The 26,137-nt window shown below is 38.0% G+C and overlaps 1 protein-coding gene across 2 annotated transcripts in view; it reads left to right on the forward strand.

Annotated features, from left to right (window-relative positions):
- ATG10 (autophagy related 10) overlaps window positions 1-26,137 on the forward strand; it is a 382,992-nt gene that overhangs the window by 252,322 nt on the left and 104,533 nt on the right. For both annotated transcript variants that reach the window (XM_066381782.1, XM_066381783.1), the window contains 2 exons: window positions 6,667-6,805; window positions 23,000-23,097. In XM_066381782.1, the coding sequence (XP_066237879.1) occupies window positions 6,667-6,805; window positions 23,000-23,097 (237 nt within the window). The remainder of the gene's footprint in view (window positions 1-6,666; window positions 6,806-22,999; window positions 23,098-26,137) is intronic.

The raw sequence follows: 26,137 nt of genomic DNA on the forward strand, positions 1-26,137 counted from the left end.
CTGGGGCAGAGGCCAAGAAGCCATCCCCAGCGCCCGGGCCATCTTTGCTCCAATGGAGCCTCGGCTGCGGGAGGGGAAGAGAGAAACAGAGAAGGAGGTGAGGGGGAGGGGTGGAGAAGCAGATGGGCTCTTCTCCTGTGTGCCCTGGCCGAGAATTGAACCCTGGACTTCTGCACACCAGGCCAACGCTCTACCACTGAGCCAACCGGCAAAGGCTGTTATGTCTTCTTGATTCAGCGTCCCCTTAATCATTATGAAATGACCATTTTTGTCTCTGAGTACTTTTTCTGACTTGTAATCAGCATTATTAGATATGAGTATTGCTACACCTGCTTTTTTTTGGATGTTATTTAATTGGAGTATTGTTTTCCAGACTTTATTTGAATTTGTTTTTATCCTTGTTGTTTAGATGTGTTTCTTGTAGGCAGCATATCGTTGGATTTTCTTTTTTAATCCATTCTGCTAATGTGTGACTTTTTATTGGTGAGTTTAAGCCATTTAAATTTAGTGTAATTATTGACACTTGTAGGTTCACTATTGCCATTTTATATTGCTTTCTGTTAGTTTTATATCTTTTTTTTTTTTTTTATCTTTTTTTTTTTTTTTTTCATTTTTCTGAAGCTGGAAACAGGGAGAGACAGTCAGACAGACTCCCGCATGCGCCCGACCGGGATCCACCCGGCAAGCCCACCAGGGGCGATGCTCTGCCCACCAGGGGGCGATGCTCTGTCCATCCTGGGCGTCGCCATATTGCGACCAGAGCCACTCCAGCGCCTGGGGCAGAGGCCAAGGAGCCATCCCCAGCGCCCGGGCCATCTTTGCTCCAATGGAGCCTTGGCTGCGGGAGGGGAAGAGAGAGACAGAGAGGAAAGCACGGCGGAGGGGTGGAGAAGCAAATGGGTGCTTCTCCTGTGTGCCCTGGCCGGGAATTGAACCCGGGTCCTCCACACGCTAGGCCGACACTCTATCGCTGAGCCAACCGGCCAGGGCTAGTTTTATATCTTGTTTGATTCTATTATTTTGTTTTTCTATCATTTGTTTTTGTTTTTTGTATTCCATACTTCTTTCTTCTGTTGCTACCTTTTTTAAGTCATGTGCTTCTGTGGTGATTTTTTCAAGGGTGGTTACCATTAAGTAATAAAAAGGGTTCCTTTTATGAATATGAATACTACCATATTCATTGTAGTACTGTATCTTATGAGTGTTTCTTCACTTCATCGTCCTTTGCTACTGTAAATTTCCATCCTCTCCCCTATTTTTTTTTGTTTTTGTTGTCACAGTTTAAATTTGGTTTTATTGTGTTCTTGGTTGAGCTTTTACTTGTGGTTTTGTTTTGTTTTGTTCTTTGAATCTGGTTGGAAAACCCCCTTTAGTATTTCCTGGAGTTGGAGTTTTCTGATGATAAATTCCCTCATCTTTTCTGTATCTGTGAATGTTTTTATTTCTCCTTCGTATTTGAAGGATAGGTTTGAGGGGTATAGTATTCTTGGCCGAAAGTTTCTCTTTATCAGGACTTTAAATATTGGGGTCCACTCTCTTCTAGGTTGTAGAGTTTCTGCTGAGAAATTTGATGATAATCTAATATGCCTTTCTTTATATGTTGTATTCTTCTTTTCCCTGGCTGCCTTGGGAATTTTTTCTTTGTCCTTGGTTTGGGCCATTTTCATTATGATGTGCCTTGGAGTAGGTTTGTTGGGGTTAAGAAAACTCGGTGTTCTGTTTGCTTCTTGAATTTGAGGCTTTAGTTCTTTCCACAGGCTTGGGAAGTTCTCATTTTTTATTTCTTTGAATATATTCTCCATTCCATTTTCTCTCTCTTCTCCCTCTGATATACCTATTATTCTTATGTTAGTCTTTTTGATCTAGTCAGACAATTCCTGTAGGGCTTTCTCATTTTTTAAAATTTTTGAGTCTTTTTCTTCTTCTCTCTGTTGTGCCTCAAATTGCTTCTCTTCTATGTCACTAATCCTACCTTCTATTTGGCCTGTTCTATTAGCTAAGCTTGTTACCTCTATTTTCAGTTCATGAATTGAGTTTTTCATCTCTGTTTGATTTGTTTTTATAGTTTCAATTTCCTTGGTAATATATTCTTTGTGTTTGTTGAGTTGTTTTCTGAGCTCCCTAAATTGCCTTTCTGTGTTTTCTTGTATATCTCTGAGTATTTTTAGGATTTCTATTTTAAATTCTCTATCATTTAGCTCCAAGGTTTCATATATATTAAATTTTTTCTCCATAGATTTTTCCAGATCTATCTGTGCTACTTCTCTATCTTTTGTATCCATGATATTCGATTTCCTTTTTCTTAATGGTATCTGAGGGTAGTCTTGTTGATAGCACTAATGAGATTAATAAATAATAAAAAGTAAAAAAAATGGAAAAAAAGAAACACAAAACATACCAATAATAATTTATTATTCCCCTTCCCTTTTTCTTTCTTCTCTTTGCCTCCTCTCTCCTCCTCCTTAGGAAAATATTGTGTGAAATGTGAATTATATTATGCTAAATGGAACAAAAACTGCCTATAATGGAGGGCCTGAGTTGGGGTGAAGTATTAAGGGGCAGAAAAGGAGGTAGGGTCCCACAAAATGCAAAAAAGGAAAAAATTTGGGTCAAGTATAAAATGATTTGCTTGTAAGTGATGGTCGACTAAGAGATATAATGAGAGGGATAAGAGAGAAACAAGAAAAATGAAAAAAAATAACTATTGTATTAAGTGGAGCAAAAACTAAATAGAATGGAGATCCTGGGTTGGGAGGAATGCTAATGAGTTAAAAAGCGAAGTAAAAAGCACCCAAAATGCCACAGAAAAAAAACTTGAGTCCCAAATTAAATAATTTGTTCATGATTGAGGATTGAATGAGAGGAAAAGTAAAAGGAGGAAAGAAGAAACTAATATAGAGGGAGAAATAAGATAAAGGGGAAAAGGAAAAGTAGAAAAAAGAAAGAAACAAAAAGAGAGAGAGAGAGAATTAAGGGTTTTGGAGTGTAACCCTCATGGAGAGTAAGGAAGAAGAAAAGTAATAAAATGTAACACTTATGGGTAGTCTAGTTCAAGAAGAGGAAAGATTAAGACGGGCAAAGAATAAAAGGACCAAGGTGGAGGAAATAGAAATAATAATAATAAAGGCAAGAAGATGAAAGAAACAAAAAAAATAGTGTAACAAGTTATAAAGTCTGTTGATTTTTCTTGATTTTGACAGGTTAACTTCTTCTTCCTTTTTCTTTCCTCTCCCTCTTCCTGGTCGGTGACTCTGTACCCCAGGCTCTGCCCCTGTAGCATGCTTAGGTAGAGGTTTGCAGTTGATAAGTTTCTATGGTGATGTCATATATTAGGCTTCAGTTTCATTGGTAGTCAAGGCTTATTAGCATTTGCAGGTTCCGACCATGAGAGAGTCTGCTTTCCTGGAGCCTCTCTCCTAGTCTCTCCTTCCTGAATTAGCAGCCTGATGATCCAGCTATGAGGCTGCCGCTACCTCTGCCTTCGCCTTCAGTGTGTGGAACTCCCAGACGCTCCAAGGATACATTTTTCTGTGTCTGGTTGATGAACTTGTTGAAATTTTGGGGAGATTTGTCGGTCACGCTTCTCACGGCACCATTTCTCTGACATCACTCCCCTGAGTGCTTAATCTGAGTTTGAGTGTAGGACATTCTTTCCTGGGTTTTTATCTTCCCTAGCAGGACTGAGTTCAGATTATAGTTTATTTCTATAGTTTTCTGCAGAAATTAAGGACCCAATTCAATATTTACTTAAGGATTTGTGTTAGATGGATTAATGATCTAAATTTAAATTTAAAAACATGTGCATGTGTGTGAATATGTATGTGTAGAATAAAGGAGATGAATATTTTTATAACTTTTAAGGTGAAACATAGGAGGGTTTTTTTTCCCCCCTGTATTTTTCTGAAGCTGGAAATGGGGAGAGACAGTCAGACAGACTCCCACATGCGCCCGACTGGGATCCACCCGGCACGCCCACCAGGGGGCGATGCTCTGCCCCTCCAGGGCATCGCTCTGTTGCGACCAGAGCCACTCTAGCGCCTGGGGCAGAGGCCGAGGAGCTACCCCCAGCGCCCAGGCCATCTTTGCTCCAGTGGAGCCTCGTCTGCGGGAGGGGATGAGAGAGACAGAGAGGAAGGAGAGGGGGAGGGGTGGAGAAGCAGATGGGTGCTTCTCCTGTGTGCACTGGCCGGGAATCGAACCCGGGACTTCTGCACGCCAGGCCGACGCTCTACCACTGAGCCAACCGGCCAGGAGGAGGCCTTTTAAATGAAGTCAAGTAACTCAGAAGCTGCAAACAGAAAATATATAAATTTAACTACATAAAAGTAAGAAAAAAAACCTTTATCTTAAAATGTACAAGAATCAAAGTTAAAACTTAGTTAAAGTGTTTTATATACACATACACGTACATATCACATATTCTTTCTCACTTGTTTTTCTATAATGATAAATATATAGATATATAATATATAGAGATAGATATATAGATATATATCCAGTAATAAGTTATTATATCTAATATACAAAGAATTTATATAATTTGATAAGAAAAATGCAAACTAAATATCAGAAAATAAGCTAAGTAAGAACAGGAAAATCATAGAAGAATAAAAATCACCTATAAACAGATGATGTTCACATTCACTAGTAATCAAGAAAATAGAAATTCAATGACATTTAGAAATTCATCAAATAGGCAAAAATTTAAAACCACAAATAACATTCAGTACTATGGGATATGGGAAAGAACATTCTCATACATTTTTGCTGCAAATACAGTTTGTTGAGGACAGATTGGCACTGTCAAAATTCAAAGTGCACATATCCTTTTATAGTGATGCATTCTTCAGGGATCTGCACCATAGAAAACGGAGGTATAACAGAGGATATATGTGCTAAGATATTCACTGCAGCATTAATTGTAGTAGCAGAAAATGGTAATCAACCTAAAATATCTAGCAATACAGAACTATTAAAAAAAACCGTGGGATCATCAGTGGAATGCAGTGTAACCATTAAAAGGAGCTAAATCTATAGCACTGATATGGCAGCACATAGTAGGATGTCAATGAGTGAAAAATAAAATTAGTAACACATGTATATACAGCATAATTTAACTGGTGGTAGGTAGATGGGTGGATGGGTGATGGGTGTATGTGTGTGTATGTATTTGTAGACCAAAAATTTTTTTAAATGTCTGTGAAATATACACTGACCTTTCTAAAAATGGTTATAAATCTGAGGACTAGAAGTGCTGCATCAAGGGGAATTTTACTTTTCATTTTATGCACTTATGCAGTGCCTGCTATATTTCTTTTTATCACAAAGATGTAATGTTTTATAATGTTAAAAAAAAAGATATAAGCGCTAACCAACCCAGTCATTGACCAAAAGGAAAGAATTCTGTTAAAAGAACTGCTTTAAAAGAAGATATAGATAACTTTGACTAATGCAAATTAAATAAACAAATGGATACACCTCTTTCTTGCTACTGTATTAATTTTCTGTGTCTGGAATATTTATTTCAGTGATTTCTCTCAGTATTTAATTCATTGTGTTTAACTGATGGTGTTTTGGGGAATTTAAGGAAAAACTATTTTGTACCTATGGCCGTTATTAATCTCCCCCAATGAATTGATGGTGAGTGGGGAATTAGTAAAGCAGACACAGATCTGGAGAGTAGTCTTTGGCTTTATTATCTCCACCGCAATCTTTATTTCATATTGATAAAAGTTTGAGATCTTTCTGATTGTTCATTGTCATTCCTACTATTGTGATGAGAGGTAGAAACAAGCCAAACTGAAGTACTTCTTTCCTTCTACTAAATTAATTTCAAAGGAAATTCTTCAATCCAAGTAAATAAGTGAATGTGGGAGGAATAGAATTCTGACTCAACATGTCTATTTAATTGCTTCTAAACATTAAGATACATTATTAAGAAACCTTCACACATCATTAAAAAATCAGCCTGTAAAGAATGATTAGGTGAGACGTGAACTGGCTATAACCATCTCTGCTCACAAAACCCTTTTTAAGTTGGCATTAATATTTGCCTTCTACTCTTTTATTACAAATCAAGATTTATTGTAGAAGTATACCAAAAATGGCACAATAATAGAACAGATTCAGCTCAGGTTTTGAAATGTACCTAACAAACTCAACCTCTTGCAAAATAACTTTTTTATTCAAAATGGAACTGGGAATTGTTCAGCACACAATGAATCATCTTTTGGCAAGTACAATAGAATCTTTAGGGATATTTCACAGCCTCTTGTTCAATTGTTAGGATGTTTTTAGCTTTCACAGGTAGGAAAGACAGTAGCTTGTATAGCCATCATTTTGGTGCTAAAATTGAACAGTAAAGATTTTTCAGAGTTGCTGTTGTAATAGATTTTTTTGCCTTTTTTTTCCCCTTCCTGTTTCTTTACCCAGAGCTGCTTTGTCTCTCAAAAACAATCTGGAATTACTTAATGCTAATGTTTTCTGGTTTTACTATTTACCCAGGACTCAAATGATAAACATTAATGTGGGAAACTCCCTTTTCCTTACCTCATAGTTCTATATTTATTTGTTATCCTGAAAGAAGAAAAATGTGTCTTTCTCCGTTATTGTACTTCCTTTTTTTTAATTGACAAAAATTATGATTTTACTTTTGCTTTTTTACAGGAGGCTTTAGAGTTATCCCTGGATGATTCCGAAGTGACTGAGACCACAGCAACAACTGAAACGATTAAATATGAGTATCATGTCTTATATTCCTGTAGCTACCAAGTCCCTGTGCTTTACTTCAGGGCAAGCTTTTTAGGTAAGACCATGTTGGAAGCTGACTGTAAATTCATGACATTTACATATTAAGGCAGAAAGCAGATTTGGAACATTATTCTTAAGAGAAAAAGAAATGAGTTAAAAAAAAAAAAAAAAGAGAACTGTGGGTGAGGTAAGGTTTTACCAGTAAATTTTCTCATGCTTTAGAAAGAGTATCAAGACTTCAGAGTGAATGATATCATCCCAGCCATAAGTCTGATCTTCGGATTCTTGGCCTCCTGCCCAATGTTGACTAAGTCCCCTGGCCCTTTTCTTCTTTACTTTAAACAAGTAGGAACAACTTAAAGCTACAATGTTTACTTATTTCTAACACTACAGTAAGAATTTCTTTCAATGTCAATTGATCCATTAACACAAAGCCCATGCCTTTCCCCCAAATGCTGATAATTACTTTGAGAACCGTTTATCAATTAGTTTAAGCGATACTTAATATAGCACTAATATTTCCTTTGGCCGTTTATACATCTCCAGTGCTTTTACTTCCTGCAATGCTGTTACTCAACTCATTCCTCTTGCCAAGAAGGTGGAACACCCTGTCTCCTCAGAGGCCTTTGCTAATAAAGCTTATGGAATCGGCCACCGCATCAAGTCCTCACCCTGCAACACAGCCATAACTTTTCCGTTGGTGTTCTCCTGCGCGTGGGGTCAGCGTGAAGCTGCCTACCCTGTGTTCACCGACAAAAGGAGCCACCTCCCAGCCCACCCCTAGTCTATTTCTCCTTTTCTATCTGGCTTTATCTGCAGCATTTTGCATTTTGGACAGACTTCTAACTTTTTCAGGGTAGCTAAGACATCTGAATTTAGCCAGTGATATTTTATTTTTGATTGAAAAGTAGCTTAACTGCTTTGAATGTGTATTTGGTAGATTTAATCACTTGCTGCCTTATATTGTTTAATGGTCTCTAATTTTGTGGTGTTGGCGGTTTAACAAAGCATTTAGGATTTAAAACAGAAGAACAAATTTTCCTAGGCTCCCTGTTGAGAAGATTTTAATCTGAGGTGCAGTTCCTAGGAACTGACAATTTGGGGTAAATTTTCAACATGGGACATGGGGAATTGAGGACACTGAGGGTTCATTAATTCACAAAATCTTGCTGCGGATTTAGCCACATAATTTTGACAAGCCTTTAAAACACTCACTTTTCTCGTCATACCCTTTAGTTTGGAGCCCAGAGGTTAAAAGATGTTTTTTGTCAGTGAGCTGTGTTATACGAAAAAGTAAAAGAATAACGTTTATTTACCAGGGTGGAGGAAAATGTCTTTCTTGGTTTGGGTTTGCAGCGGGGTCTTAGCTAGTCTACCTTCCAGATTCAGACATGTTGAGGCTGCAGGTAGAGGAAATGGGACACTACTTCTTCAGCAGTGTACTTTCACATAATTAGTATTCACCATAAGCAGTTAATCACCAGAGAAGAGCTCCCAGAGACAAAACAAGTTGTTTAGCTTGTCAGCATTCGGGAATTGGAGGTGTTGAAACATGACTGCTTCTCACTGGAAGTGGTTCTCGCTGAGGCTGCTGGATGAGCTCATGCGTGTGCTTTGCTATCATGTGCGAACAGCTCCCCTTAGAGGGCAGCACGGTAAATTGTTCCTGCAAGTCCAGTTTATTTTAATGAAATCTGAATACTTCCTAAGATCTTTTCTTCATGATGGTTTTCTATTTCTTTAAAAAACAAAACAAAATATAAAAACCCGCTAGCATTCAAACTTTTAAGATTCCTTTTATTATGCTTAATAATGGGAAACCAAAGCAAGTCACTGATTTTTTTTTCTAGGTGGAAGCATTCCTTGCTCTAACTCCTGCCCATTTTGTATTGTATAGAATGAGTATTAGAAATTATTTAATTCCAGAATTCATTTAGTACTTGTTTAAGTACATTAAAATATTAAATTTCATCTTTGTACAGCATATTGAGTTTTTTTTTTGTGGAAAAACATGAAAATCGGTTTTCTTTATGTCATATTCTAATAATTTTTTCTTTTCCTCCTAATATAATGGGTTTTCTAAAAATGTATCATCTTTTACTCTGGAGTTATAAATTTTCATGTAATTCCCCTCAATCCATTCCCTTTTCCTGTGATAACTGATTTCTCCAGCTTTTCATCTGTTCATTAAACAAACCTCTATCAGTGTGGGGAATGGATTCCTGACATCTTTCTCTTATTCCAGGTCCAGGTTTTCATCTGTTTATTAAACAAACCTCTATCAGTGTGGTGAATGGGTTCCTGACATCTTTCTCTTATTCCAGGTCCAGATTTTTCTTTGTCTCATTCTAAAAGAGTTCGACCTAGAAAGGAGGATGACTATAAAATTTCTCGCCCAAGGGTCTTTTTTTGTTGCTTCAAAAATAGGTTCAGTTAGCCTTGTTTTTGACAGATATTTAGAATTTCTTTTGCATATCATTGCTAGTAAAATTTAGTTTCTCTGGCTTGCTCTGAATTTTCTTTCAGTACCTCTTTTTTTTTAAGGGAAAGCAGGTAGTAAGCATTCCCATTTTAATTGTCATTACTTTTTTGTTCTTAATAACTTGGTTAGATTCCAGAAGAAATCTTACTTTTGTTTCTTGACATGAAAATGCATTGGACTGTAATTATAGCTTATTTCTATATTATTGTGTCTACCAGGCCAATTATTGCCTAAGACTCAGCTAACATGCCACTTCCTCCTGTCACTCCCATGTAATATTGTATCATGTATCATATGCCACACATATCATATCATAGTACATTATATCATATATCACAAGTTGTACTATAACAGAATTATTTGCTTACTTGTTTTCTATCCAATGGTAAGCTAGAAGTCAGGGCTTTCATTTAAAAAGAAGAAGGAAATTAATAATGAGTACCTACAACCTCCAAAGTGATAAGCTTTATTCGTGGCTGTGTGTGTGTAGTATTTGTCTTATTCATTTTGATATCCACAGTATCAGCTGTGGTACAGCATCAACAGGTATTTCTTAAATAATGAGCCAATGAGGGATTTGTAATGACTTACAAATACAGCCCCCAAATGGAAGCATTGTGATGGCTCCCTGTTTGAACTACTCTGATAGGTGATATGGAAGGAAATAATGCTGTTGTCTCCAGGAGACTCAGGACCCAAACCATCTATATATCTCTACTCTTGTCAGATAATTCTCAGAGACTGTAGGGTTAGTTGACTAAGGAGACTGGGAAGTCCTGAAGACTCAAAGGTGGGCATCTAAAATGACAGGGCAGCTGCCCCACTTCTACAAACACATGTTTCTGTTTGACCTTGTAGGGCAGACAGTCACATGGAGACAGATTCTGCTTCTGGGTGCCTCTCATTTCTATACTTAAGCTTACAGGAGCAGTTTCATAGGGAGTAACATGGATTTAAGAGAAGACATATGGCCTTTCTGTAGTTCTTTTTTTCCCCTAACTACACTTGCCATCACAGGTTTGGGAGAGGTGGTGGGACAGGGTTAATGCCATTTGCTCCCCAGCAGTGGGTGAGAGGCAATTGCACTTCTGTCAATAATAAGTAGCCTATATTTGAATAGTGCTTTGTAGTTTATGAAGTCCATTTTTACAAAGCATTGATGTGAAGTACCCACTGTTTCTTTTTTCTCTTGTGTTTTTGAAGCACACTGTGTTACAGAATTGTTTGTATCAGGCTAAACACTTCCACCTACTCCCTATCATTTTATCAATGTTTTAAGTCCTATCTTCTTTTGGGGGACTTTATTTGGGGTCAAAAGCTGATGGAAAACAGAAATGTAGTAAGACTCTTAGGCATATATATAATGGCTTCACTGCGGTCTTAAGCTTATATATTTCCCCTTTTAGTAGAGATTTCGATACTTTAGCTTGAATTCTGACTTATTTCTTTACTGTTCCTTTTCTTTTCTTTTTTTTTTCTCAATCTCTACTGAAAAATGGACCAAGTGGTTCTTCTCATTTTCAAAATATTTAATTCTTTGGCTGACATATGGGTTCTTCTTGAGAACCGTTTTGACATATTTCTTTAATTAGTCAGATGGGCCACTTCTGAATAGGGATGAAAATATTTCTTCCATTCAACCACTGAATGTCTGTTTTTTCTGTAGAGTCATTCGTTCTGTTATTGGCCCAGGGAGTAAGGGTATAGAATTGAAAATGTAACCCAGATATTTTATGTAGAAGATTTTGTCCACTTGTTAAATGCCTGAAGGGTGCTCACAGAGAAATAGGGCAAAAGAAATAGTCAAAGAATAATTTTTTCTCAAAGGCAGCATGAACCAAACCAAGATAAAGGCCAGCACAGAGGGCAAATAATGGAGACTCTTGGATGAGAGCAGTGGTGACTCACCAGGGAGGAGGAGAAAGAGGCTTGCCCATGCTCTGGGACAAGAGGAAGCCTTTGGAGTACAAAGATAAGAATGACAGGAACACAGGAATGATGGGGGCTGGAGGAAGTTGAGAGTAAAGGTAAAATACCCCTAGCTGTCTTACAGACTGCAAGCAAAGGCAATGGTTGGCTTTTGGGAAAGGCATTGGGGCAGGGGAGAAGGGCACGTAGGCTTCGGCTGAGAAGAACATAGCATATTTGGGGAACAGGGAAAGGCCAGTTTGGAGTTGGGTTTTCTTAAGATGAACTGTGATAGAAATGGTTGAGAAGATATTTGAGATCAAATCAGGGACAAGATTATGGATGGGAAAGGATTGGAGGATATAAAGAAAAAGTGGAAGAGATTGAGCAGAAGTGAATGGGAATAAAGGAGGGATTTTCTAGAGCAAAAATTATGACTGAATGAAAACAGGAATAAATAAAGAATAAAATGTCAGTAAAAGAAATTTGGCTGTTTTTGTATTGTTATTAGCATTATGAATTTTTCAAATAATCTCAGTGAAAACGAGCTGTAAAAAACATTTTTCAGGGAAAAATTATTGCCAGTGGAGTGGGAGTTAAAGCAGCTTGTTGAACATGGGGGAAAAAGTGGATTAGGGAAGTACTTAAAGAATGAAGCAGAATGATTCTATTTAATTATTACAATGAGTGGTAAATAGAAAATAGTTTGACAGATAATTTAATTTAGAGTCATTTGTAGAAAAAGTTCATGTCTGCCACTTATATTTATGTAAACAGTTTGTAAATTTAGCCAGTCATCATAATGAAATGGAATGTGAATTTTGGGAGATTTGAAAGAGATTCTAGGGATTGGAGTGAAATATGAAGAGCAAACTGAAAGTTATTAAGAAAATAATGAAAAGTTATTAAACTAATACAAATATATTCAAACTGAAAAGTCCAAATAATAGAGAAAATTTAATCAGAATTGTCTCTTTCTTTTTTTATTCTTAATGAAAATTATTTGTTGAACCATGTAAATGTTTGAAACATTATGAAGAATTGGGGTTGAAATAGCATGCTCTGTTAGAACATGTAATGGGAAAAGAAATTTATGAAAAATCAATCCCTGATTTAAAAGTGTGTCAAAGAAAAGGTGGTAGAGAAATGCGAAACGAAACTACAGGGCCCTGAGTTGGCACAGAACACCACACACACAGAGCAGGTTTTACACAGATCCAGAGCACAGAACACCACACACACAGAGCAGGTTTTACACAGATCCAGAGCACAGAACACCACACACACAGAGCAGGTTTTACACAGATCCAGAGCACAGAACACCACACACACAGAGCAGGTTTTACGCAGATCCAGAGCACAGAACACCACACACACAGAGCAGGTTTTACGCAGATCCAGAGCACAGAACACCACACACACAGAGCAGGTTTTACACAGATCCAGAGCGCAGAAAGAGACACTAAAGGCACGTGATTTATTCTCTTACTTGCAAGAGATTATATATGCTTTACCTTTCCTGGATATAAGAATGTCTGTTTTGTGGTTCAAAAGGAAGAAATATTTCTTTGCTTACTCTTGGCAAAATCAGCCCTGCTTAAAACACTCATTAAAACATACATAGATGCCTACTGTGTGCATGGAATAAAAACAGCCCATTTTAAAAAATATACTGAAAAAAAAAAACACTGCACAACCTTTAACTAGTTTATTGCTTTTCTCCTCCTTAAAGTCATAGAGTTCTTCAAGTGCAAATACTGTACTAGGTGTCATGTTGAGAAGGTGGAGACTACATTTCCCATGGGAAGGTGAACATGCTGGCTGGTGGAACAAGGATAGTCAAGGTGCTGCTACCAGCATAATATTTCCATGTTCTGGGAGTAAGGAGGTTTGAACAGAGATGGAATCAGAGGGAAAGAGGCGTGGCAGAGGTGGAGGAGAGTCAAGAGGGATAAATGGTGATGGAAGGAGACTTGACTTGGAATGGTGAAAACAGGATACAATACACAATTGATGTATTATAGTATTGTACACCTGAAACCTATATAGTTTTACTAACCCATGTCACCCCAATACATTCAATAAATAAAAACTAAAAAATTGCTATTTAAACAGTGATGAAAACTAAAACAAAAATAAATAAAAGACTTTGTGAGAAGCAGTTACCAGACAGCCCCACAAACATATTCATGTATCTTTTTTAGTCTAATGGACATGCTTTGGCTTTCCTTTGAAAATGACTCTTGAAAAATTGGTTTGAACGTGTATATGTAAGTTTTCTCTCTCTGTCCTTTCAGGTTTCCCTTCCTGGGGACAGGAAAGGAGGAATGCAGGGTAGGGCTGGCAATTATTTTCTCACCAAGGAAACCAGACACTAATCAATCTGAAAATGGCTTAACTCTTAGAGTTTTGATTTGAGAAGCTATGGAAGGTTTCCACCTTCTAACTACTACTGTGTTCCCCAAGAGGTACAAAGCCTTGCCAGCATGCCGTTTTTGAGGGAACTGATAGTCACCTAGGTCTGAAGGTCTTTACTATGAATTTCATAAAGCCCCCAGGGGAGGGCCACAACAAAATTTGTTTTGATTGAGAAGGGAGAAGTGGCAAAACCAAGCTGAGTGGATGAAAGATGATGATTGGTAGAGGAACTATACTGCAAATTCAAGTGGGACTCATATAAAACGGAGTGTGGTACACTCATGAAAGGGCCTCAAGCGCCCCTGAGACATTCCTAAAAGAAGATGAACAGAGCTGTTTTAACTGTGTAGCTAAGAGAACCAGGTTCCCAGCCCTTCTAAAACTAAACGCTTGGCTTTGGGAAAGTCACTTCAAGTATTGTATTTCCCTTCTGTCCAGCTTTGAGAGTGCTCTGGATAAAACTTCACCCAGGAGTGAATTCTGCATTTTTCTCAGAATGGTGATGAGGAAAGACAGTGGGTCTGAGATTCCTAGGAATGTGTTCCTAGTGTCGGCTCTGCCTCCAGCAGCTGTGTGCACACCAGCAGGCCAGCTGACCCTGTGGGCTTCCTGCTTCTTACCTGTGAAATGACAAAGCTGAACTAAAGAATCCAAAGATCCCCCTTCAGCTTGAAGATTCGGTGTCTGGAGCTATTCTAATCATAGAGGAACTGCATATTTATCCCCTTAAAACATTTTCAATAGCAACAATCCATGATTATGAGCCTGAGGAGATAGGAGAGGCAGAGAATGAACATTTGTGAACCCAATGCCACTTATTAAATATCAGAAAAAAATTTACCACCAGACAGAAACAAAAAATACAAGTGCTGGGCTTCAGACCAACAGGCTTGAATCAAAATCTAAGAATACTTAACATATGATTGAAAGTAGAATGTCTTCTGCTTGAACCAGCAGACCCATGTTGATATTTATTTGGTGATATGGTCCTAGAGTCCTGATGAATAGTGGTATCTCAGAGTTGATGTCTCAGGTATCTTGTGGACTTAATGTTGCTTCCCTGGGACATTTTCTTATTTCTCAAGAAGGTCTTTAAGTACTTTGGCTAGGTTAAGTGTTTAATTTAATTTAAAGAAGAGGTTAGAACATCATACATTATTATAAGTTTCTTAACATAGGGTGTGGACAGTTTAAGCTGACTCAAAATTATTCCTCCTTGTTCTGTTTGTTGGGCATTTTTCTCATAAAACTAGATTGTAACATTCATACACTTTGTTATGTAATTAAAGGACATCTTATATTTATTTTCTACTCAAAATTACTAAACAGATATCTAACATTTAAAAAATTGAGGCTGATAATTTGGAAAATAATTAATAAGCTGATGTTTTAAACCATTTATTTGGGCTATATTAGTTAAGTTTAGTTGGTTACAAAAAATTGAACTTGACCATGATAAGCAGAAAGAGACTTATTGGAAGGCTAGATCATAGAGTCCACTGAAGGCATGAAAATGAGAAGATGATGGAATGCCTCTTTGGGACTTTTAGTGGCTCCATCTTCCACTTATTTTAGAATTTCTTTCCAGAAGTATGTTTGGATACTGACGAATCAGATATCCACAATACCTTCATCTGCTTAATACTATGGATTTATGTATGAATATGAGGTTTTTATTATTTTTTTTTTTTTGTATTTTTCTGAAGCTGGAAACGGGAGGCAGTCAGACTCCCGCATGTGCCCGACCGGGATCCACCCAGCACGCCCACCAGGGGGCAATGCTTTGCCCATCTGGGGTATCACTCTGTGGTGACCAGAGCCAGTCTAGCGCCTGAGGCAGAGGCCATGGAGCCATCCCCAGCGCCCGGGCCATCTTTGCTCCAATGGAGCATTGGCTGCGGGAGGGGAAGAAAGAGACAGAGAGGAAGGAGAGAGGGAGGGGTGGAGAAGCAGATGGGTGCTTCTCCTGTGTGCCCTGGCCGGGAATCGAACCTAGGACTTCTGCACGCCAGGCCGACACTCTACCACTGAGCCAACTGGCCAGGGCCTGAATATGATGTTTTTAAAATATAATCATGAATCACTTAACTAGTGAATTTTTATCATGATTGTTCAGCCTTTATTCTTAGTAATAATTGTGCGAATTGCTCTAGATTAATGTTTAATGTTCACCTATTCAACCACTAGAAAATGTTAATGTACAAGGCAAGAAGATGCTTCTGAAATGCAGAGATGAGTAAAGGAATACAGGGATGGATGATGCCCTCACAGAGCTTACAGTCTAGTAAGAGAAATAAGCCAGATCTGAAATTCACTGTAATAAGAAGAATATGTTAAAGGTTGTAAGAGAGGTAAAAATTGCCACCAGCCAGAGAGTAGATTGGTGTTTCCCAGGAGCTGGGAGGGTGGGGGAAAAGGAGAGATGTTTTCAGTTATAAGATGAATAAGTTCTGGGGATCTAATGTACAGTATGGTGATTGTAGTTAAGGATACTGTATTACATACTTGAAGGTTATTAAGAGAGTAGATTTTAAAGGTTCTCACAGCACACACACCAAAAAAGGGTAACTATGTGAGGTGATGGATATATTAACTAACCTTACTGATGTAATCATTTCCCAGTACATATGTGTATCATATCATTATGTTGTACGCCTTAGACTTACATGATGTTATATGTTAATTATATCTCAGTAAACCTGGATAAAAAAAATTGCCACCAGGGCTCAAAGGGCAGTGAGTACCCTGGGCTGGCATAATCAAGAGAGGCCGTGGCTGCTGGACTTGGGTCTGTCCATGCAGTGATGAGGGAATGGGCAGGCCACGCTTAGAGAGAAAACCAGGAAAGGCAAATTCTAGATAATTCAAGGTTAGGCGGTATTGGTGGAGGCTATTAGTGGTGACAACAACAACAGTGCACCTAATATATGTGTATCCCTTTCTGGTTGACAAAGAGCTCCTGAACATGGAGACACATGGAGACAGACACACAGGGGAGCGATGGAAGTGCAGGGTCTGGAGCTGGAAAGCCTTGGTTCTAATTTCTAGCTCTGCTGCTTCCTAACTATATGACCTTGGGGAACGTATTGAACTTTGTTTTCTTACTTTCATCATCTGAAAACAAAACTGAAATAATAATAATAAGACCAACCTCATAGATTTTGAAGAGTAGGCAAATACTGTATTTCCCCATGTTTAAGACGCACCCTTTTTTAAAAATTTGGGGTCTAAAAACTGGGTGTGTCTTATGCAGTAGTTGTAGATTTTTTTACATGCATTTCCTGCTTTTTTGCACTTGATGAATAAAACTTGAGTTCAGTAACTTTATGTAATACATCTTTTTTCAAATTTCAGGCCCCAAAATTAAGGTGGATCTTCCTTACACATGGGAGCATCTTATACCTGGGGAAACACAGTATGTGGAGTGGGCTTGACGCCTCTCAGGGAAACACAGTATGTGGAGTGGGCTTGTGCCTCTCAGCAATGCGGCCGAGTTCTGGATCGTGATCCTCACACTAACATTGTAAGATAGGAACAGTCCTTGCCCCACACACAGACATCAAACCTGAGTGCCCAGAGTTATTAAATGAGTTATTCAGAAGTACATGGAAAACTTAAGGAGTTGAGGCTCAAACTACAGCCCATTTTTGTTTTTTGTTTTGTTTTTACTGCTTGATGCTATCATGCAGCTGTCATTCAAATAACAACCAAAATTTAAGGCACACAAGTCAATTAGTTGATGTCATACATAACTAAAAAGAATCTGTACTTGAGGAATTTTCATTCAGATTTCCTGAGGTTAAGAGAGATACAAAATGCTAAAAAATGTATGTGGGGATAAATAAAAATTGCAGAATTAGCCAGTATAGAAGCTGATATGAATGCACATGAACAATTAACACTCATTTCATATCACAATGTAATTTCTTCACTGAGGCAAAAATGAGTTTTCCCCTTTGGCGAAGCATCGTCTCTACCTCACTGTGGTGCATGACACGAATTTTTATACCCTTCAAGCTCTCTTGAAGACAATATATTGAACAGTGACATATTTCATTGTGAAAAATCCACTCTTTCCTTTTCATTTCTAATGACCACATTCAGAACATTATTCTTAAACTTTCTCTACATAATTAGGCTTCCTCTAATCTTCATTTTAGGAATTATGAAACTTCAGTGAAACCGTGCACAACAGGGTGAAGGTGGCTTCAGCGTGCTTGCACTACAATTAAGTAGTGCTAGTGAAATATCTCCTGCTGTTATTTGGTTCCTACAAGCTAATAGCCTTGAGAAATTTAATTTAGAAAGCTGCACATTTTGAGTAATATATAGATTACTTGACAAGTAGGTTATTATTCAATCAAGAGAGTCTATATGAAAATGTTTAATTAAATGCTACTGGAAGTTGCTAAAGATTATACTTTTTAATTATTCTATTCTTCATCCAGTGTTTCTTCTTTTGGTATTGGCATTTTAGGTTGCTGACAGAATGTTCCTTTAGCTCCAATCTGTATTACCATTCCAGGTGATAGAGACACATAGTAGGTACTCAGTAAATGCTTGTTAAATAAATTACCTTAATTTACCACGCTCACTTTGTGGGTTGCTGCTGAAATTATTTTGGCTTCTACTTAGTTTTTTTCAAGTATGCAAGGGATTTTGCCGAGCTTCTCAGCCTCAGTGTGATTAATGAGATTTATAAGCAGGTTCACATTGGTGCTATTCAACATCTAGGGTCTGAAACTAGAGAGTTGTAGATTGAGTATGCTTCTGTCTCCTCTGACTGAGGCCAGACAGATAAAATAGGTCCTCCTAACAGTGCTTAAATTTTCTGATTGAAGATACTTTGAACTGAACATGAAGGCACATGATTTGTTACACGAACTTAAGCAAGTACTTGTTTATACCCATATTTTAACTTAAGCTAAAGGTTTGTATAGATACATAGATGATAGATAGATAGATAGATAGATAGATAGATAGATAGATAGATAGATAGATAGATAGATAATAGATAGATATATAGATGATAGATAGATAGATAGATAGATAGATGATAGATGATAGATAGATAGATATATAGATGATAGATAGATAGATGATAGATAGATGATAGATAGATAGATAGATAGATAGATAGATAGATAGATAGATACATAGATGATAGATACATAGATGATAGATAAATGATAGATGATAGATAGATAGATAGATAGATAGATAGATAGATAGATAGATAGATGCAAAGTTAGAAAAATTTTCAAGTGTCTGTTATATTGGATCTCTATTTTGTGATGTGGTTCTTTATATATTTGACTATCTCAGTGCAATGATTTCACTGAGATTTCTGAAGGCTCCCTTACATCTTTGAAATAATTAGCCACAATCATATTTAAATATAATTTAGGTGTCAGTAGTGTACGGCACGGATGAAGATATTGCTGATTAGGTCAAAATGTTTTGGTTTTGTGTGAAGGAACACAAAACGAATTTTTGTATGTCTTTGATCATGAAGGTGCTAAGAAAACCAATGAGCAAGGCTCAGGAAGAGAACTCACATCATAATTTGGTAAATCATGTTTGTTATATCTGTGTGTGAGGGACAAAACTGTATTACCCAGATCTTCTAGAGTGTAAATGGTCAGCAAAGAATGGAGAGATTGACAGCCTTGTCCAGCTAACTTGCACAAGCACTCATTTAACTATAATTAACACGTGTTTCTAAACTGTTCTGTAAATGCAATAGAGATGAAGTCACATCCATTCACTTAAAATGCACTGTTCTCGTTATAGCAAGTGGTAGCATGCTTATTAACATGCATACAGGAGTTTTATGCATCTTTTTTATGTTTTGAAATTATTTTTAACTCTTTGTGATTATCATTCTATGACCAGATCATTTTTTTTAATTCCTGTATTTTAAAAAAATGTTTTTATTCATATTTAGATAGGAGAGAGAGAGAGAAAGGGAGAAGGAGAAAGCATCAACTCCCATATGTGCCTTGACCAGGCAAGCCCAGTGTTTTGAACTGGCGACCTCAGTGTTCCAGGTCAGTGCTTTAGCCACTGCACCACCACAGGCCAGGCCCATTAATTCCTGTATTCTAAGGTGTTAATTATTATTTCCTTTAAGTTTAGTGTTGTTTGAAAACTTATGGCACATAACCTCAATTCTAGCATCAAATATAATGAAAATATTCTATGATATTTGTTTTAAGTGTCTTCACATTGTTGCTATGTGCTGATTATTGCATTTTGTAAGAATGTTGTCCATAGCGTATGCAGGGTTTTGACAGTGATATTATCTAAACCATTAACTCTATACTTAGATTGTTGACTGAATTCTTTTCAGGAGTAAATTAAAACCATTACTGATTACTGGATATTAAACCAGGATTCTTCTCTAGATTTTCAAAGTTTTTCTCTGTCTTAGAGGAAATTAAGTTGAGGAAGAGATTCTTTCATTTATTATTTATTCAGTGAATATTTATGAAGCATTTGCAATGTGTCAGTGGGGCTGAGAACTACACAGCTGGACTGCAGTGGTGAAAGGATGGGCCAGTCTTTGCCTTCAGAGGCAACATGGGTTAGCAAGGAGAGCATGGAATTGTGAGTCCTGAGGCTTGAATTCCAGCCCTAGTGCAGTCATGAACTGGTGCATACTTTTGGCAGATATATATTTCCTAAGACCTTGGTTGCCTTATTTATAAAATTAGTAATTGTACCAGCTCTGACTTTTTTTTACTATACAACTTGATTTCTTCTAACTTTGACATCTGGAAATTATTTTTTATCATTTTTTTATTAAATTTAATGCAGTGACATTGATAAATCAGGGTATATATGTTGAGAGAAAACATCTCCAGATTATTTTGACATTTGATTATGCTGTATACCCCTCACCCAAAGTCAAATTGTCTTCTGTCACCTTCTATCTGGTTTTCTTTGTGCCCCTCCCCTCCCCCACCCTCTCTCTCCTTCCTTGCCCCATCCCCCCCATCCCCCCATCCCCCCACCCCCCATTATCATCACATTCTTGTTCATGTCTCTGAGTCTCATTTTTATGTCCCATCTATGTATGGATTCATATAGTTCTTAGTTTTTTCTGATTTACTTATTTCACTCCGTATAATGTTATCAAGGTCCATCCATGTTATTGTAAATGATCCGATGTCATCATTTCTTATAGCTGAGTAGTATTCCATAGTATATATGTACCAAAGCTTTTTTTTAATCCACTCGTTCTCTGATGGACACTTGGGCTGTTTCCAACATCTGGAAATTATTTTTAAAGTTTGTCATATTTTTATAATTTGATTATTTTATTTGCTATTTGACACTGAAGTACTTAAGATCTTCTCCTCTTCCAACATTAGCACACGCACACACACACGCATACACACGCACGTGTGTAGTGCTTATCTTTGGGGGAAAATTTGGTCCTACTCTGTAAATGTGTTTAGAAAACAATATAACATCCATACTGAAGGCAACTTGTTTTTAACTTGTAGTGAAACATGACATTCAAATGTTAATTGGATGAATAAATCTTGTTCATTTTACAGACATGGAAATGTCAATGGGATAAAACTATTTATCACAAGATAATGATCTCCTGCCACCAGATAAATGCCAAGATGAAGATACTTATTGAAAATGTATCAAAATATTCTATTGCTATTTATTGAAAATAAAGGTTGAGAAAAAGTTCAACTTCTCAGGTCAAACATGAGAAATGCTTTGTCTATGGTATTAGTGTATTATTATATCAATCACAACATGCATGGTATAGAAACATGGAAAAACTCTAAGAAATAATGGTTTCTAAAAGAATCCTTCAACTTCGCAGTATGAACATAACTGGAATAGTGCAATGGGGGCTGGGAGGAGACAGTATTTATTTAGCTCTTACTTCATGTCTGACACAGTCCTAAATGTGTTCACTGATGTAAGCCTCATAAGAACAAAATTTGAAAAAAATTACTATCCGCATTTTACAGGTAAAGTTAAGAGCAGAATAATTTGCACTCACAGAGAATGTGCAAATATCAGAATTCAAATTCAGCCCAGACTCCAAATCTTTCCCCTATCCTCCCCCCCCCCCCCATCCTAGGCCATATCTCTAAATATATGTATAAGTCTGAATACACTTTTAGTTTGGTGTCTTGTCTGAGTAGATTATTTTTCTAAGTTTTGTTGCATTTGGTAATGAACTATTTCTTTGTGTCTAATGATTTAATATTCTGATGAGTTTTCTTTAAATGATATTGTCCACATGCTTAAGGAAAACAGCATACCCATAAACCCTGAGGACTCGATAGCTCTGAATGAGTCAAACAGCACTAGATTTTAGCAGTAGCGTAGACTGTCTTCTTTTTAGCACTGTGTAGTTAAGTCTTTAGGTTAAATCCCTGCTTTCTTTTCTGAATATACCAGTAGGTATCTATTTTTTCATTTTACTTATCTTCTGCCATAGTGGTCTTCATAAAATACATTATTTCAGTAATTGAAGCTGTTTAAAGAAAGACCAGGGGAATTATCGTTCACTAAAGCTTTTACTAACCTCTTCATGCCAGCCACCCCCAATATCCCTTTCTCCACCTGCCAGAAACAGTGGATGTTTATGTCCCCCTTTTCTGGATCATCAGAGAACTGCAGTTTTCCTCTGTCAATGACCATTTTCTTTCTACCCAGTATTTTAGTTATTAACATTCTATTGATATACTTGTCATAATTTCCCTAGTAGTAAGGCAGGCTCCTTATTAGGAGAAATGGTGTGTTTTTCTTCTATTCCATTTGGTATCCAACAGAGTGTTTGAACATTACAGATCCTTAGTCAGTGACAGAGTGAAAGAAGCATGTTTATTTTAAGGACTACAGGAAGTATTAAGACGTCAGAGGTATCCATGGTACACTCTTCTGGATACGGACCCTGTGTAACTGGTCCTTTGCCTATGCTTGAATCTATTAGTTCTTTATAAAACACATTTGGGCCCTGGCTGGGTAGCTCAATTGGTTAGGTAGTTTCCTGATATGCCAAGGTTGCTGGTTTGATCCTGGGTCTGGGCACATACAAGAAATAACCAATGAATGCATAAATAAGTAAAACAATAAATCGGTGTCTCACTCTCTCTCAAATCAATAAATTTTAAAAAAGATAAAACATTTGGATTTTATAGATTTTGTAAAATTCTTGAGACATTGAATGAGCAGATAGTTTAACTACTAGATGGTTACAAAGGAAAGAGATTTGAATGTTTAAATTTATCTCAGGAAGAAAATAGTAATTCATATAGCACTCTTTTGATATACAGATAGTATATATACTAGTAAGGATTTTTAAAAATGTCATAATAGTCTTGCGATAGTTTTAGATAGACACCAAGCACCATTGTATCACACAGATCACTAACTGGCAGTCTTTGCTGTGTGCTTTCACAGATGGAAGGCCTTTATCTCTGCAGGATATATGGGCAGGAGTTCATGCGTGCTATAAGACGCGGTTGCAGCAGGGACCCTGGGACACTATCACCCAACAGGTTAGAGTATTTTCATTTATTGTATGTGATCCTTTTCCTCTGCTCATTTTTCCATCTAGTTCTTTCTTCCCTACTCTTTTTATTTTACTCTTCTACATACTTACAAGTTGTAATTCAATGACAGTTTCCTTTAAAAAAAACAACAACAAAAACTTCCCAGGCCCAGGCTTGGCTTAGTCTTCCTGTAATTAACTCTCATAACAACCTGTAAATTTCTTGATAGTGCTTATCACTTTTAAATATATGTGGATACTAAAAATATTAATCTGTCTTTTCCACTCTACTGTGTGCTGTCACGTGGATAGACATTGTTGGTTTTACTCTTCACTGTACACCTAGAGCCAGCACAGTTCTTAAATATGATAAGAGTTCAATAAAAATGTATTAAGTAAATGTGAATAGAAGTTAAGTTGGCATATACACTAAAAAATAGATGATTTAGCTAATGTTACCTCTGATATTTCAAAATTTTACTTGTAGATGTATTTGCAAAAAAATTAATTTTTAATTAGTAATAGTTTTGTAATAGTGATCTAAAAAAGCAGTGAAAATAGACCTGTAAAAGTAAATATAAAAGTAGATTTGCAAAAGTAGAGAAAATAAATCTGTCAATCATATATGTCATTATTACTGCCTTGCTAAATCAACACTTAATTATTTTAGAAATTTAAAAATACTCATCACCTTGCAACCAATCATGGTTGCCTTAAATATAATTTTTACTTATATCAAAATCTTATTTTTCCAAGGCTCTGTTAAGCTTAATCAAAACTTCCTTTACAAATGACAGTTATCAACCATTAGCATTTTTATGCCCTCTTATGTGTTTGATCATAATAATGATAGTTTACCTCTCAATCAACATTAGAATACTTAGCATTTTATAAGTAGTTCTTTGACAGTTATTACAAATGACCATTTTTTACGTTTTATATGAGGACAAAACCAGGTTTAAGTATATATATCTTTCACACGGTCTGTAAGGCTGGGTGCTGTGACCAGGCAAGTTCACAATGAATTCGGGCTGACGGTAAAGAAATTGTGGGGCCAGAAAATGGTGGACCATTCCATTTATTAGAGTCTTGCAATGGAGGACAAGCAAGCAGGTAGGGAAAACTGCTTCCCTCTCTCATAGGACTCACAAGCAAAATAGGCCTTGAGACAAAATGCTTTCTCTGGCAAATAATAGCAAGCAATGGCCCCTCCCAATGGCAGTAGGCAATCCGCATTCTACAATCTGCCGCCCTGATGGCAAGCACCTTTAGCCTTCATAGACTATACACACCAGGTGCTGCCCTGGGCTCATGCACCAATAAGGCAAAGTATAAGGCAAGCCAGCCTAACACACTTGTAACACACTTGTTTGCCCAACTTTCCATGCCTTTAGGGTTGCTCGCTTCACAATCTCTGCTTCCCAATCTATGCAACAGGTATCTTCCGGATGGTCCCCATGTGAGGAGTGAGGTACACTACATAAACAAACAGACTACAGCAACAGCACAAGTTATACAATTACCATAATCACAAAGGTGCCCGTCACAATGTCCTCCTGAGCCTCTGCCCAGGTGCTAACTGGAGGCCCCCCTCTAGCTCCCTGCCCCACGGTAGGTGGGAGGGCCTGTAGAGTCCATGGACACCATAAAGTGTCCTGGATGTGTCTCTGCAACTGGATGAGATCAGCTTCGGTGCAGGAGGGCCTCCACCAGAGCTGCCCCCCCAATCAGGGTCTCTCATTCTGTCCAAAAGTGGCATGTCCCTCCAACAAGGGAGTTGGTGCTCCCCTCTGGTTGTAATCCAAGAGTCCATTACACTGCTCAATGATCAGTCCATGATAGCCTAGCTGTCTGCAAATCACCAAGGTAAAGGTCCATTACAGCAACCAGTCATACAGCTCTTTAGTAACGGACCTCAGCACTTTCCACAGCGTGCTGTCCATTGCCACAAGCCCCATCCAAACCCCTCAACAAGCTCACAGGGCCTGGCGGGGTCACACACATTCAAGGCCTGTGTCACCTTAATAGTTCTTACTGCTGCTGCTGTAAAAAAAAAAGCACCTATTACCTTCTAATGCCAATACCTGCTGCACATTAGAAGGTAATGAATGGATTGTCAGTTCCACATGGGGCCTCATGCTTCCCTGCTGGTCCCTGTTAGGTGGGCCTCTCAGCCTTCCCCCTATTCAAGCAGGGACAGTGAGTCTTGGGGCGCATTCTCCTCTCCCACAACTGTCTCCAACAAGTAATCTTGGAACCATGCAGCCTGCTTTTTCAGTGGCTGGAACTTCTGTTCTGGCTCAAGCTGCCACCAAAGCTCCAAAAGAACTTTACTAGACCTGCCATCCAGTTTCTTCCTGTCTGTCCCAGTTGCAATCAGATCTACCCACATCTGTGTTCAGATAACCTTGACCAGCCCATTTCCCTTGTTAGTCAGGTGGGATGGGGCATCACGGGCAGCAGCCCGCACAACTTTACCGTTCTGTGCTGTCTCCAGCTCCCCCAAATCTGCTACTATCTGCATAACCACATTGATGGACTGCCCCTGAAGCACTCTAGGCTGCTGGGTTTTTACCTTCTGGGTGACCACTGGCCAGGCTCTGAGTCTGTGGATGGGGCCTTCAGCCCAAACATCCTGATTGTCTGAGAGGAGTTGGAAATGCCTGCTTCCAATTCAGAGCTACTCCACCTGCATGGATGATGCTTCTTTAGTGATAGTTTCAGCTCCTATGGCTTCCAGCTTTCAGCCTGAAGCTGAGACTCGAGCTCTTGAACCCACAGTTGTGTCTCCACCAACTGTCAGTGCCAGTGTTCTGCTTCTAGAGAAAACTGGAGCCCACAAACCTGTAACTCCTTCTCCAGAGATGGCTTCAGTTCCAGGCACCATTGGCACTCAGCCTGCACCTCACACTGCAACTCTTGAACCCTCTCGGCTTCCTTCTGTAGCTCTTACTCCAGATCATGCTGATGTTGATGCTCAATCACTTCGCACCAGGCTGTATGAAACATCCAGCCCATGGTGAGAACCATGTGCTGGAAAACAACGA

The sequence above is a fragment of the Saccopteryx leptura genome, chromosome 4 (assembly GCF_036850995.1).
Source record: "Saccopteryx leptura isolate mSacLep1 chromosome 4, mSacLep1_pri_phased_curated, whole genome shotgun sequence".
In the NCBI taxonomy this organism is placed as follows: Eukaryota; Metazoa; Chordata; class Mammalia; order Chiroptera; family Emballonuridae; genus Saccopteryx; species Saccopteryx leptura.